We start from the raw sequence: 16,192 nt of genomic DNA, 5'->3' as shown, positions 1-16,192 counted from the left end.
TCAGCAAAGAGGCACAGAAAAGAAGATCAGACACCAGCGAGGGAGGATAAGATGGACAGATGCAACAACATTGTCATCCCCTATGTAGCTGGTGTATCAGAAAAACTTAGGAGAGTTTTCTCCAAGCACGACATCCCAGTTTACTTCAGACCCAGCAACACGCTCAGACAAAAACTGGTTCACCCGAAAGACAAAACTCCAAAACACAGACTTAACAATGTGGTGTATGCTGTACAGTGCAGCGAGGAATGCCCAGACCTCTACATTGGAGAGACCAAACAGCCACTTCACAAGCGCATGGCACAACATAGAAGAGCCACCTCCACAGGACAAGACTCAGCAGTCCATCTGCATCTTAAGGATAAAGGACACTCTTTTGAGGATGCCAATGTTCACATTTTGGACAGAGAGGACAGATGGTTTGAAAGAGGAGTGAAAGAAGCCATCTATGTCCACTGTGAGCGACCATCTTTGAACAGAGGCGGTGGTTTACGACACCAACTGTCTGCCATCTATAATCCAGTTTTGAGTTCCCTCCCCAGACGCCTTAACGCCCACTTACATCCTGGGCCATCTGACCTCAGGAATTCGCATGATAAGGTGGGGCCAGGTTTCACAACGAGCTCACCCAAAACTCTGGCTGATTGGGCCCCACACCTTGGCTCAGGCGATTAGAGGATCATCAGGCGGTCCTTTTGTCCCTCTGCGGGGGGATACTCCCACTAGGTTTAAATCTGGGACTCCCCACCATTTGACCTAAGAACTGAAGAAGCTTCTCGGATGAGAGGTGAAACATCTTCAAGCAACTTAAAGAAGTCCAGACACTTTTCTTTGCAAGCTCCTTTGACTATGATGACCTGGATGACTGAGAACCTTCACAGAGACACACAAATATATATCACAATGTCACTAGGAGACGAGGCCCTGTACAGGCTCTTGGTAAATGCATTGAGGAAATTAATGACTGCTTGTGCCACAATTTTCTCCAGCTAAACAAAACCAAAACTGAAGTAATAGACTTTGGTGCCAAAGAAAAACGATTACAGGTCACCAGAAAACTTCAATCTATACACCTAAAAACCACAAACCAGGTGAGAAATTTGGGTGTAGTGATGGATGCAGACCTAAACTTAGAAAAACACATTAAGACAATAACAAAATCAGCTTATTATCACCTCAAGAATATTTAAAGGATAAAAGATCTGATGTCTCAACAGGACCTGGAAAAACTAGTCCATGCATTCATCTTTAGCAGGCTTGATTACTGTAAGAGCATCTTTACAGGTCTACCTAAAAAATCAGTCAGACAACTACAGCTCATTCAGAACTCTGCTGCTCGAGTCCTCACTAAGACCAAAAAAGTGGACCACATCAGTCCAGCTCTGAGGTCTTTACACTGGCTGCCTGTCCGTCAGAGGATAGACTTTAAAGTTCTGATGCTGGTCTATAAAGCTCTGAATGGTTTAGGACCAAAATACATCAGTGACCTCCTGACCCAGTATGAACCTTCCAGATCCCTCAGGTCATCTCGATCTGGTCTTTTATCAGTTCCCAGAGTCAGAACCAGACACGGAGAAGCTGCATTCAGCTTTTATGCTCCATATATCTGGAACAAACTCCCAGTAAGCCTCAGATCAGCTGAAACACTCCAGGTTGAAGACTCACTTATTCTCAGCTGCATTTAAATAAAACACCAAATCCACACTTTTAAGCTTAAATTTCAAAACTTAAATGTTAACTACTGATTTTATCTACTGTTTTTTTGTTTTGTTTTGTTTTTTTAATCAATTTGAAATCATGCTTTTTATTTGTTTTTGTTTTTAATGTCTCTGAAGCACTTTGAATCACCTTGTTGTTGAATTGTGCTATATAAATAAACTTGCCTTGCCTTGCCTAGAACCAGGCCACTAACTGATTTATCAAAGATGGAAAAGAATCAAAAAGCCAGTGGAAAGTGGGGATAGTCTGTCACACTTGCCTAGAGCTCGCTGTATGCCTCACCTCACACCTATGAGATTCAGCAATAAGGAGTGACTCAGTAAGTCAGTCATTCAGTTCAAGTCTTAATTCTTTTTGCCTGGTAGCCATAAAAAGGCAATGTGTAAAACTAAAACTGCAGAGTCATAGCCAGTAAATGTTTTATTAAGTTTGCATTGGCCTGTTATAAGATTACCTGTTTATGTTATAAGTGATGTATAAAGCATAGACCCATATACTGCGCCAGGAGGGGAATCTCCGGTTAATCTATTTTAATTTGAACTGAATTTACATTTATGAACACATCTGTCACACAGCCAGCATTAAGGAGTAGCCTGTATTACTGAACTAAGATTGCCCGCCATCACTACAACCGTTACGTATGTGGGTCAAAAGCTTTTTGATTTTAAGTAAGCGTGGAAATTCCCTTACGTCTTATTTCACTCCAACTGGAAGACTGTTCCATCAATGAATCTATCCAAATTTTAAGTGGGATGCCATAGACCTACAGAATTCTGAATAAATACTACTGTGGTGAATCAAAGGTATGGCAAAATAATATGAACAACACAATTACTGGTATAATGTATAATGGTTTTATTTATGATTTAAAATATTGTAGTGCATTTAATAGCTTCTCATTGGTAAAGAAAAAAAAAAAAAAAAAAAAGCTTAAAAGCTTTATGTTTACACTTGTTTAGACTCTCTGCCACCACAATGTCATTAAATAGCAGTGCGGTCATGCTTTTTTTTTCAAATGATGTTTAGGAGGTCACTAACAGAATTCTATGTCCCTAAAAAGTCTGGTAATAAATGACAACCCACCAGAAATAAAATACTATCCCTTAAGCCACAGCTGTCTGCATGAGAATCCAGTGCTGTGCCATGGGAATTCAAAGTCATTGCCACCCATAACACTGCCATCCACCACCTAACAGATTCACTGCCTTCAGTTTTTCACCACAACATAAATTACCAATTCAAACACTTTTACCAAATGTATCAAAGTCTGAGGTTCATGCAAGAGTAGCATTATTACAATACCTAATTTCAAGTCAGGGGCTTGGTTGCACTGTGTAAATCATATACATGCATTTATTTACATTCACTGCAATTCAGGCTTCCACCAAAGACTTTCTTGATGTTTAAAAATAAGAATTCATGCTATTTTTGCTGTTCATTAACTGAAAACAACGGGCATATTACTTCTTCCCATACTCCTTGTTGTTTTCCTCATTGTTTTCTGGGATTTGTTTTTTATCCATCCATTCACTTTCACTTATCCTTATCAGGATTCCGTGGGGACTGGAGTCCATCTCAGCTTTTATATTTTATAATTTATTTATTTTTTATATTTACCTTTTTTTGTTGGTTATAACATTTGGTACTATAGCTGTAACCATATTTACAGTAACTTTGTTGCTGTATTTATTAATGCACAATCACCTGACACTTGACTGCTGTACTTGATGTTCACTTGCTGTTTGCTTCTTTACTGACAAATTTTGGGGAGCACATAAATGTAGATTTTGTCTATTTTGTTAGTAATTTATACAACACATGTAAGACCTACCATGTAAAAAAAAAAGTGGAACAAAATTCAGTGACAAATGATAAGAAGAAAAGTATCATACCCCCTGCAAGGATCTGCTGCTCCAGTTCGGCCATCTGTTTCCTGTAGGCCCTCAGCGCTGCCTCCTTAAATGTGGGCCGAATACGTTTCTTAGGTGGAGCCTCTATTGGTTTTTCTTCTGGAATATTTTTGTTTTCATCCTCTTGCTTTTGTTCAACTTTTTCTGCCACCTCTGCAACCTCTTCAGTTATTTCTGCCACCTCTTCCAGCTCCTCATCACCTTCTTCCATCTCCTCTGTCAGATCATTTCCCTCTGTCTCATCTGGTTCTTCTACATCTACATATTCTACCATGGCATCATATTCAGCAGTGTCCTCAGTCAGTTGGTTTTCATAATCCTCGCTGTACTCTTCATCATAGTGCTCATCCAAACTACAATCATACTCCAGCACACATGTTTCTTTACTTGCTTCATTGTCACCTGGGGCTTCCAACTCTTGCGAAGCTTCCAAATCCTGAGAGGCATCAATGTCTGGAGTGGCTTCAATGTCTTCAGACACATCATAGTCCTGAGAAGTCTCACACTCCTGAACAGGTTCATCAGGCTCCTCTGTCTCAGAAGTATTAGTTCTGTTCTCCAGGTTAGCTAGCACTTGCTCCATTACTTCAACATAGTGGGTCTCACTGTCCACGGGTTGTTCCTCGGCTTCTGTTTTATCCTCCTCTGCTTTAAAGAAGACGGGCTCTCTCTGGATATCTGAGTCAACTGTAGTACTAGAATTATTGGTAGTGGAACCAGATAGTGTGCGGAATCGCCCCATAAATGAAGACGAGGTGTTTGAGGTCTCCTCAGGTGGCGCAGCAGGGGTAGTCTGAGACCCAGATTTCCATACAACCTCAAGAGCTGACTTAGCTCTCTGTAAGGTAGAACCAAAGCCAAATCCAAAGGACTTTTCACTGAGATCTATGCTGAGCCTACTGCTCCAAGACTTGGGAACTTCCTCAACCTTCTCTGTTCGAATCTCACTCTGGCTACGGTACATAGATGAAGACTTACTCTGGGGCTGGTGAAAGCTATGATTAACATCCAGTTCGGGGAATTTTTCTTTAGGAATTTTGGGGATATCTTTAGAGACTTCTTTAGAGGCTACTATTGGTGCTACTTTAGGAGCTTCTCCTGGGGCTGGTTTAGGGGTTTCTTTGGGGGTCACTTTAGGGCTCTCTTTTGGGACTACTTTTGGGGACTCTTTAGTTGGAATCATACTAATTTCTTTAGTTGGTATTTTAGCAGTTTCCTTAGGTGCTACTTTATGCACCTCTTTGGGGGCCTCTTTTGGGAAAGGTTTTGAAGCTTCTTTGGTAACTTCTTTAGGAGTAATTTTCAGACCCTCTTTAGGTACAACTTGTGGAAGTTCTTTAGCAATAACTTTAGGGGATTCCTTAGGAGATTCCTTAGGGGACTCTTTAGGAGTCGAGACAGGGGTCAAGACAGGGGTGTCGATTGGGGTTATTTTAGGGCTCTCTTTAGGGGACTCTTTAGGACTTTCTTTAGGAGTCAACATGGGGCTATCTTTGGTGGTCACTTTAGAAGTGACTTTAACAATCTCACTAGGACGTGCCTGAGATGCCACTTTAGATACCTCTTTGACTGTGGGCTTTGTTGTGTCTTTAGGAGTGAGTTTAGGACTGTCTTTAGAGATAGTTTGAGAGGATTCCTTAGCTGCTGACTTTGAAATCTCTTTAGGCAACTCTTTAGGAGCTGCTTTAGAGGTCACTTTAGGTAAAACCTTAGCAGATACCTTAGGACTTTCCTTTAGCAATATTTTTGAGTTGTCCTCTTTTGTAGCCACTTTAGTTTGTTTATGTGTCACTTTAGCAGTGGCTTTAGGGGAATCTTTAGGGGAAGATGCTACTTTCGTGCTTTCTTTTGAAATAACCTTACATGGTTCCTTAGATTGACGAGCAGATGACTTGACATACTCACGTTCCGTGATAGGAGGAATAATGTGGGTCGTTATTGGTGGTAGGGAAGATTCCCTGTCAAGCATCATAAATTCCTCATCTCCTTCAAACTGTAAATCAACTTCCTGACATTTAGTGATGTTCTCTGGAAAACCAGGAATTGTTGATGGGTCAAATGGACTGCTAACCTCTATGGAGGCTTCTAAGCCAGAGTCAGCACCCTGCTCCAAATGATGCCAGTCTTTCCACGGTGATAGATCACCTTGCAGAGAAAGCTGAGAGCCACTGTAGTGACTTCTATCCCTTGACATACAGACAAGTCCATTGCTAACTCCGCTGTCAATAGTTTCCGTAGTCTCGACCTCATTATGTTCATAAGCTTGATTATCGTGGCTAAGAGCGTGACTGGGGCTGGCATACCAGGAAGAAGCCATGTCTTCCTGTTTCCTTTGCCACAGTTCCTGATCTGAGGAGGACAGCAGGGAGCAGCCATTTGCCCGTGTAAAGTACTGACTCTCTGAAAAGTCTTCTGAGTATGACTGGCAAAGTTTTGAGCAGTCAGACTCAGAGCGGCTGAGTTTTGGAGTGGAGTAGTCACTCTGGGAAAGCCAACCAGGGGTCAGATCAGAATAGTAAGCCTTTGCATGCTTTTCTGGATCATAGTAAGGGTCATCAGCATAGTGAACTGTGCCTGAGTAGCCAGCCTCATCTCCTGACCGGGTATGATCATGGGACCGCCTCTTCTCTGATTTGCTCTTGTGAACAGGCTTTGAAATCACCATTGCATATTTATTTCTGCTTAATTCATCCAGTTCTTTGTCACTGTCCATTGAGTCCCAGTCATCACTCTCCACGACTTTATCCTTTCCTGAGATCTTTATATCCATGCTTTCATAAGTTTGAGAGGATGACAGTTTGTCTTTTCTCTCTTTTCCATCATGAGTTAAGCTATCAGTAGACACAGTAATGCCAGTTCCTTTAAGTTTATAGCACTTTTTTAAGACAACATCTCTATCTTGGGTTGTTGCAAAAATAACAATAATAGGGCGGGGTTTAGCATTAGAACATTCTCTTTGTTGCCCTAATCTATGAGCGAGTTCAATTTTAATTGTTTTATGAGGGTCAACAAAACCCATTTTGTCTTTTATTATTTTATAAATTAGACTCTCTGTTTTCTCTGACTTTTCTTCAGGAACATTGAGGAATCGCAAGGTGGAATTATTGGCCTGGTGACTAATTTGTTTTATATAGTCATGGATATCGCGAGTTTCCCTTCTTGACTGGACAAATCCAGAGCGAAGCTGTTCAATCTCACTCTGAACTACTTCCACACTGCTGGAGATCTCATCAATTGAACTTTTAAGGGCATTGACATGGCCACGAAGCTCAGATAGTTCTGTCTCTATCTGGCTGATCCCCTGTAGCTCCTTAAAGATCATTTCCATTACATCCTGTGTTTGACTGATGCAACCTGTTGAGGATGAGCCAGGCTCAAGGGTTGAACTCTTTTGTTGCCGTCCAGCACGGTCCAAGGATTTGCTCCGAATGCCTAGAGTTTTCCTCCAATTGCTCACCTCGGAGTCTGAGGAGACACATTCCTGGCTCTTTTTCCATTTTCTCAACTTGCGTAGAGCTCCCAACCTAAGTGTGTGTAGACTGGAGCGCTCCCCTCTTTCACCTTCAGAGCTACCATCCGAGGGAGCCAAACTGATGAGGCTCTTCCTGTTTCGTCTTACTGGCATAGTGTGTGATTTATGCTCATCCAGTCTCCGGATGGGTTTTGTGTCACTCAAGGAGTCAGAGTAACTACTGTCAATCGAAAGAACCTCGGGAAAGATGCTTTCATTATTATTCAAAAAAAGAGAACTTTTTGGGAGTCCATTTGCTATAGCTACACGATAACTGAAAGTCGGTGACAGAGATGAACAGTCGTTTTTTCCGTCGTCTTCCTCGAGCGAAATGTTACGTGCTGAAGAGCATTTGGAAATCTTTTTAACGGTAGTCTTCAGTGTGGTAGAGAGAGTTAGATTGTGTACTTGCAAATCAGTGGTCAATTTAGGCTCTTTATTTTCACTTCTCTCTTTCTTCTTTATTGGTTTTGCCAATTTCTTTGTAAACATTCCTTTGCAAATCTTTTCAATGTAGGCTGATATAGTTTTGATTAGGGCAGAAACCATGGATGGCAATCCTGTGGACTTTTTTTTATCATCTAATGAAAGGAGAAGTTGGCTGGGAATACAGCGTCAGTGAGCCAAGCACAATCAACCTGTGCTTGACAGAAGGAGCCCAGCTCACAATCACTAAAACCACAGCCCATGCAGAGAGTCACTAATACTTTTGAATCCAGTGGCCTTCCTCCAGAAAAGGACCATCTCTCTGTAAGACAAAGAAAGAATATTTGTTTTACAATTGGGTCGCAAATTCCTAAGATATACATCAATACAGCAGAACCCTACTTTTTTTTTTTATCTTTTGATCTTTAACATTTGTAAGGCCAAATTTTCTCCTCTGAACTGTCTTCATACACCAATTAAATAACTGCTTAAGTAAACACTAAAACAAAGAACAATTTGCGTCTATATTTAAATTTCTGCATTAACAACAACTAACTTTAAACACATTGTTTTGCTGATAATTCAACAGAGCACCTAGTCACCCATTCTATATGGATGTCACCTTAAATCACAAACTAGACTTCCTGACAAATCAAATGAGAAAGAGAGAGGGAGCACCAAAATAAATTGTATTCCAAAAAAAAAAAATCATACTTAAACTATCCATGACAAATAATTAAAAAAAAATTTTTTATCTTGTTAAATGGCTGAAATTTGATGAGAAAACAAATTTCATTAATTTAATTGGAATGGTCTGATACATGAGTTAACTATATGGAAGTAGTACTACTGGAAGGTAGGGGATGTGAATAACAATGATCATCCTGTTATAATATAACATTATAACATTCCTGGGAAACAGTTGGTGTTTACATTTATGTAAATGTTACGTCACCTTCCCCAGCATGACAAATCACCCAGCCACACTGAAGAAACTGCTCAGGAATGGCTCAAGGACTGCACAAAGTGGACAGCTCATTCAATTCCCATCAAAGAAAGCAACAGTACAAGTTCAAAGATCTGTTTCCAACATCCAGACACCACAGAACTCCCCCAGGACTTGTGTTCACGTTGTGATGGATCAGAGATGTTTTGACCAAATGAGGGAGGCGTATTCAAGTGATATTAAAATGTACTGGCTTATAAACAGTCATTTTAGGCTCATGGAAAAAGAGGCCCCTTGAATCATACTTGATAGCGATAAACCTTCAATTGCTTGGAGTGGGTATGAGAGGTATGTATTTTCCATATAGCGAAGCTGGTCAACTGATTCAAAAGAGAGATGTTTGTTGTGCTGAGGACCTGACAGCTGCTACACATTAGTTCTGGGGTTTAGAGCTTGATGTGTCTACAGTCTCATGACCACAGAGACATGCTCACTTTAAATGAGCTGTGAAACACAGCATCTCAGTTAGCTTTCACTGCTTGCCTCAGAAAAAAGATTAGACATTAGCAAATAGAACTGAAATGTGATGCCATCATGTACATTTTTCTGCTACTACTGTATAAAGTAAGTAGTCCAGCAGTTTGGCTCTTTGTCTATACATAATTCTGAAAATGTCTTGCAGTGGAACCAGTCTTAATAGGTCACCAGATACTCAATTAACTAGTTAATTTTTTTTTTTTTAAATTATGATATCATTGAAATGACGATTTATCTTTCAAAAATTGTCCTGATGTATTCGCAAATCATTAAGCTTTTAACTTTTAAAAAAATCTTTACCAACTGTCAAAACTCTTACAGCTATGGAATAGCAAAATGTTAAGGTAAAAAACAACTACAATATACTGCTATACTGGGAGGTTCATGACTCAGCTCTTTTAAAATGGCATACAGCCAAGAGCAGCCTTTTGAAACCAATGGTTCATGACCTAAAACTGTCCCCAACAAATGAATCACAGCAGATAATGTTTTAATATGTCTCGAGATTGCCTGAAATACTTTCATGATCAGTGATCATCTGAATTTTAAACTTATAACTGCATGATAAAAGTGGCAATCGAGTTGTGAACAAAGCAAAGTCTCACACAGTCTTAAAGAAAATTGTGAATGAAAGTGAATTTCCAACATGTCTCTAAATGAATGAAAGTGAATGAGTGAACCGCAGTGCAAGATCTTGCAACACCAGCAAGATCAAGTGCTGGTGATGGTGCTAAGTTTCCAATCTGGTGCCATTAAACTACTGAAAAAGATCAACATAACAAGAGTTTGTTATTCAAAGAGTGCATTTCTATATTTCAAAGTGCACAGAAAAATAGGTGGCTCATTTACACATTCTTGAAGAAGGGTCTGAGTTACAGACACCCCTTCTCTCCTATTTAATTGCCTCCTAATTGTAGAGAATATTGGATAGCCCAAACAAAGGTTCAGTAAACCTGAGAAACCACTGTACTTTACTAATGCATATATTTCAGCCAGACAAAAATTAACACTTAAAACTAACTAGGACAAGGAAAATAATATTATATTGTCACATGGGGTGGTAGAATATTACTGGAAAGCATGTTCTTTTCTTATTAAGTGAATTATTTCAAATCAGGACGCAGAGATACATCCCAAAATGATTACAAATGACTTTTTATAAATAAATATGTTTATTTTTTTACACACTTGAATAGTGCAATATAATGAGCAAAATGAAATGTTTGCATGAAAGAAGAGTACGATGGAAATGATGAGTGGAATGCGAGGAAATAAAAGGAAGGGAATGTGCTGAATGATTGAATTAGACATTTGCATGCCAGAAGCTACAATATAAGAATTATATTTTTGATTATGAAAATATTGGAGGATTATGATCTATAGTGATAAAAACTGCAAACGTGTCTTTCTCAGAGCAAATAATTCCTTAGAATTAACACTGGCATCAAACCTTTCAGTTTCCTTTGATGTTATGTATAGCTGACATACAGGTTTTTTGGCTTTTTTTCCCCCTTTTTTTTGCTTGGCACAAAGGTTTTTGAGGATCTGAAGCAGGATTTGATTTTTTTTTTAATGGTTGTTGAGATAAAGCAATTCTTGCACATCTCTTATGTTACCCCAATGAGTCACCAGTCCTGGGTCTTCTAAAGATTTCACTGTAATTCAGTCTGATCAAACAAACTTTTGCTGAATTTGGCAAAGACGTGCAGGCGATACACACCTAGCAGGGAAGGCTGTCCCTGCACAGGCAGGATTGCAGATACGGGGTGCTAATAAGTGCAGATATTTTACTGTAGTTTTGTCAGTGTTAAACAGAGACAAATTTCAAGCTATGCAGACATAGTACAGCTATAGTCCATAGTCCATTTCCATAGTACAGCTAAAAAATTCTACTTTTGAAGTACTTCTCATTGCTACTCAAACATAGATTATGCTTCAAGGAGGAAGGTTTTGCATAGCATATAAAAAGCGACCTTTTCAGTCGTTATACTGAAAACTGTCAAACAGATAGCCTAAGTTCTAAATCACATCACAAAAATGTTTTTGTGTAAGCTTTCTGAATGATTCAACCATAATAATACATTATCACGCAACCATCTACAAAACAGACCTAAAAATGACTGCTGGTTAACTTAAACCAATTACCTCAATGCATTTGTGATGCACATTTTTGTAATGCACTTAATGAACCAAATTGAGCTGCAGCCACAATCCTGGCTGAAATATGGCATCTGGGATATGTTACTGTTTACTGTAGCAAGCACTAAACCATCACTTACATAAAGCACTGTACTGCAGTGTAGCTGCACTTGGTCTGGACACTTCATACTAAAAGAATACTAGTGTTTAATGAGTGTTGATCACCAATTAGGGAGCTGCCTTCGTGTAAACAGAGCCAACATCCTGACATGTGCATGTTAAGGTTTGACAAATGAAGCATTCGCCCTTTTCCAGAGCTAGACTTGATGTGCAAATAACTTGCTAATGCCCACGAGGTATCGCTTGTATCGTCCCATTAGAGCGTAATGATGCAAGAATAAAGAAAAAAAAAAGGATGAGAGACAACTAAATTACCTCATCCCACTTACGCGTGTTCCACTAATTTCAATTCTTTAAGCAGACTCATATTGAGTCTGTTTAACCAGGTTTTTACATATTCAAATACTGTACTGTGATTTATTTGTCTCTACATTTTAGACCTCAAGCTTAACCTATTCTTCTGCATTAAATCTATGCACAGTCTACAATGTAACACTGAAACACTAGTTGGTCGCTGAGTTTCTCTATTCGAGTTGATCAAATCAATTTGAAAAACGGAAGCTGAAACATAAGGAGCCGTAAATTTGTACGAAGCTACAATGATCCCCAATGGGTCAATCACAGTCACTGCAGGTTGTGTTAATGTGACATATGGTCACATTTCTAGCGAAGTGCACGTCAGATTGCACGATAGGGTTTCAATAAGTTATGATGTCATGATGTACCTTTGGTGTAGCGTTAAAACAGATGTATAAATCCCGCTTTAGTCTCATTTTTGAATAGGGATGGGAATCAAGAGGTTCTGCTTGGAATTCTTGATCTGCTTGCCTATTTCAGTTTGTGTACTGGAATTGTTATATCATTACATAATGTAACATAGTCTTGTTTTATATAACTGAAACATTTGATACAATTATTTTTGTTTTGTCTGTCTTTAAAAAGTGGGTCATATAATTATCAAATATAGTTCTCGACCCTTGAGCAAGGCACTGAGACTCAAACTACTCCAATGGAGTGTCTTTTTCATCAACTACTTCAGCATATTTTAAAAATAACTAATTTCTTAATGAACTTGCTTAGTCAGAGATCACTGGCTCCTGTAACAAACAAAATTGGGGTATTCCCATAGTCCGGATTTACAGCCCCTTCTATTTGTGAGTCAGACTAGAGAAACCTCCAGAGAAAGGGGAGTACCTCAGCCACACCCACTCCCTATGCTCTGAGGCATTCCTACCCCAAGCCCAGCATTACTATCCAGGGACCTATTTCCCCTATTTTTCCAAATGCATCTGATCAGCAGAGCACTCCAAAACACTCCATTTCACACAGTCTTTACAATCTCTGCCACTCTCTTTTAATAAAAGTGAGTGCCAGTTAGAGGCATGCTAACCTATTTCTCACAATAGTACAACTGCTCCTCTTCTGATGTAAACTCGGCTATACCAATTTAAGGTTATTATGCTGCAACCAATTACTACTACACACTGGTGTGTTGTTTAGTCCCTTAAGCTTTTGGTTGGCACTGAGGCATATTTTGTGCAAACCTTCAGAAAGGGCTCCATATAAATGAGAGATGCTCATGTGTTACGTCATGTCTTCAGACTCATGATTATGGATTATGGTTGAGTGTGGATTAGTGCACATGTGGATGTGTACATCCCTGTGCGCATATGTGTGCAGCCATGTATGCACACGCACATGTGTGCCATGCATGCCTCCATGCATGATTGCTTTCAAGCACACATTTGCTGCTATGTGAGTAGAGCGAAGTACACTAGTGGGGGAGCTGAGCGTGTGAGGGTGTGTGCATCCTCAAATCATTTTGCCCTCACGCCCATCCTCAGCTACATTCCGCCTCCTTTCTTCTAACCTGTGTAGTCTATTTCCCAACAGTGAAATATCTGCCCGCAGCCCTAGGAAACCAGCCAACATCACAACAGATTGTCTCCACTCATAAATCAAAATATTATCATTTCTTTGGCTGGCATGACGGGATCCAGTCTCATCGCGTTTGCTCAGTGTGAAACAACAGCATTGCTCACATGCGTTCCTGTTGTGCAGAACAACATGGGGAAAGGTGAGAATGAGAGCAATGGGACGTTTGTAGAATCGACATTGTTTGAATCAGAAACAACAATACGATTGACAGTATCATCAACACCTTGCATTTTATTTTTTTTCACCTATTTACATCAAGATGATGCCATCTATTCGCAAAATTCTCAAATAACGTTTCATCAGTCCACTGACAGGGCCACTGAGGGAGGGGAGGCAAGCAACAAGAAGATCCAGGATGAAGTCAAACAGTCAAGATTCCCACGCCATGCAAACACGTCTCGAGCGCCTGACAGGGCTTCGCCGCTGTACATACCTGGTTGTGTCAAATCCCCGTGTAGGACGCCAGCGATAGTGTGCAAAACGAGCAGTGTGGAGCCGATTCCCCAGTTTCAGCGAATGGTCGGAGCGAGGAGAGAGCAGCGATGCTGGGGAGGGGAGGGGAGGGAGGGAGAAGAGAGAGTGGCTCGGTGCGCAGCTGCCTGCTAATACCAGAGCTCACAGCATCTCTCTGCGTCCGTCAGACACCACAGCCCAGAGTCGCGCCTCCGTGAAGAAACGTGCACACACCTCTGCTCCATGCCACCGACTGTACCCCCTCTTTCGCTCCTTCGTTGTTATTTGTTCCGGGAATGACACACAAGCGCGCACGCGCGCTCACACAACCACACACAAGATCGTGCCCGTAGCCTGTTTCACTGCACGGGGTGTCTAGTCCAAAATGGGATGCAGGCGGGTGGCGGTGACGCTGATGGGGAGACAGACAGCGCTGCTGCTGTTGCTCCTGGCTGCCGAGACTGAAGCTCTGCTCCCCGGCTGGAGAATACCCATCCCTCCCTTATACAAAACTCTCTCTCTCTTTTTTACTCACTCCCTCTCTCTCTCTTTGTGTGTGCGTGTTTGTGCTCACTGAGCCGGGTTGAGAGAATTGAGCCGACATTCAGACACACGGGCGCAAGATACCCCCAAACACACACTCAGGCTTACGAGAGATGCCTTGAGTGTGATGGAAGGAAGGAAGGGAGGAAGGAAGGAGGGGGGGTAGAGCCCCGATGTGAGTGATTCGTGGTTGCTATTTGCCTGATGATATGATCACTGGACATGCTGAACAGGAAACATCAGAATTATGTAATATCATAATGAACAAGGAGCAACACAGACACACATTGGGACCCATGTTATTGTAGGCTACGGGAGTACTGCTTTAATTCTTCGTCAAGATCCGCGCGAATGTGTGGTGCGCGCGAGCTCTTCTGTGTTTGTGCACGGCTTTATGGGCATGCCTGAGGGGCACTAAGAGCGCACTTTCATCTCTTCCTTTCACACACACGTTTATGGTCAGGGCCAACCTCAAGTTACAGAAGACCATATCCATCTCACACACACACACACATTCAGAGATACACTCACACATCATCTAATTGCATCTCTCAGTAGAAATGTCGTCATGCATGATTGCTCACAGGCGCTGTAGATTTATCATAGCCACTGTGGTATATTAAAACACCACCACTGTTGTGAATTGCACTTAGAATGATTTCACAACAGTGAAAAGGAATGGAAATGCACCTAAACCCGCGAACAAAATAGTAGGGCGATTATGCCAGATGTTTTAATTTGTCCTTGTGTGACATTTTGCTAATTGTGGCTTTAATTTCATGTTGAAGAGGACAAATTAAGACGGACACTGTGCAAAGAAAACATTGCAGGTAGCGTGTCACATGATAGTCCACATCATTTCACTGACTCCCCCTGCCTTGGCAGTGATTAGGCATTCAAATAAAACTCCTCTCTCCCCCTCTCCCTCTCATTTCGCTGCTCTCCTCCCCTCTGCGTGCCTCCCTCTGTCAGTCTTGCTCTCCTCTCTCAGCCGAGATGTGTGTCATGCGCTCCTCCAACAGCCACTAATTATCTGGCCTTCTAGCTAAATCGCATTCCATTCCACTATCTCTCTCTCTCTCTCACATGTCACATGGGAGTGTGGCACAGGATGTATGGAGATGTGTGTGGCTGTGTGCGCAAGCGTGTGCGGTTAGAGGTGGTGGTTGGGGAGAGAAGGAGTCCAGTACCCCTCCTCCTGTGTATGGCTCCCGATCGCCTCCTGCCGGTAACGAAAACAACTGCAACTGAGAACCTCATCTGTTTCTGAGCCAGTCTGACCCAACTGATCACCGCTAATTACTGCAGCACATTTGTTTTCAGAGAAAGATAGCAGAGCAAATGCTGATTTATTTTAGCATTTGACATGGTTCACTTTAAGTCTAATGTGATCTAATGCTCGAGTAAATGGACAAATTGGCCGTTTCTCTTTGTGATTCATTCATCTTATACAGTTGCTTCCACAGTTAATGCCACAGACTGTATATTGGTAAATGGACTGGTTCTAATAAAGCACTACTTGAGCATTCAAAGTGCTTTATACAACATGCCTGTCTGGAAATCAGTCTTTGAACTCTAAGATGAAGCCAGAGTACCCACTGGAAACCCAAGCAGCACAGGGACAACATGCATATTCTACATAGAAAGGTTCCAGCCTAGATTTAAAACAAAAACCTTCTTGCTGTGAGATGACAGTACTTAGCACTACACCACAATGTTGCCCTACATAATGAGTTGACAGTGAAAGATCAAGCTTTAAGTGTCACCAACCAGAATCATTCTCTATAAATACAGTCACAGTTGCTGATAATAAAACATGATGAAAAAAAGTCCAAAGGCCAAATTCGAAGCTTTAAAAACAGTAGCACAAACACAGAACATCATGCAGATTATACAGTGGCTTGCAAAAGTATTCGCCCCCCTTGAACTTTTCCACATTTTGTCACATTA

The 16,192-nt window shown here is 41.0% G+C and overlaps 1 protein-coding gene across 3 annotated transcripts in view; it reads right to left on the bottom strand.

Moving 5' to 3' along the window:
• The window catches only part of unc13c (unc-13 homolog C (C. elegans)), a 119,467-nt gene extending 105,122 nt beyond the window's left edge, over nucleotides 1-14,345 (bottom strand). For 2 of the 3 annotated variants that reach the window (XM_085154659.1, XM_085154669.1), the window contains exons 1-2: nucleotides 13,680-14,345; nucleotides 3,612-7,888 (exon numbers count right to left, since the gene is read on the bottom strand). In XM_085154659.1, the coding sequence (XP_085010785.1) occupies nucleotides 3,612-7,689 (4,078 nt within the window). In that variant the 5' untranslated portion in view covers nucleotides 7,690-7,888; nucleotides 13,680-14,345. The remainder of the gene's footprint in view (nucleotides 1-3,611; nucleotides 7,889-13,679) is intronic. The other variant, XM_085154678.1, reaches the window with a different exon arrangement.
• Between the last annotated feature and the right edge of the window lie 1,847 nt (nucleotides 14,346-16,192).

Source organism: Neolamprologus multifasciatus, chromosome 1 (genome assembly GCF_963576455.1).
Source record: "Neolamprologus multifasciatus chromosome 1, fNeoMul1.2, whole genome shotgun sequence".
NCBI lineage: Eukaryota > Metazoa > Chordata > Actinopteri > Cichliformes > Cichlidae > Neolamprologus > Neolamprologus multifasciatus.
This window is presented reverse-complemented; position numbering and strand designations above follow the sequence as displayed.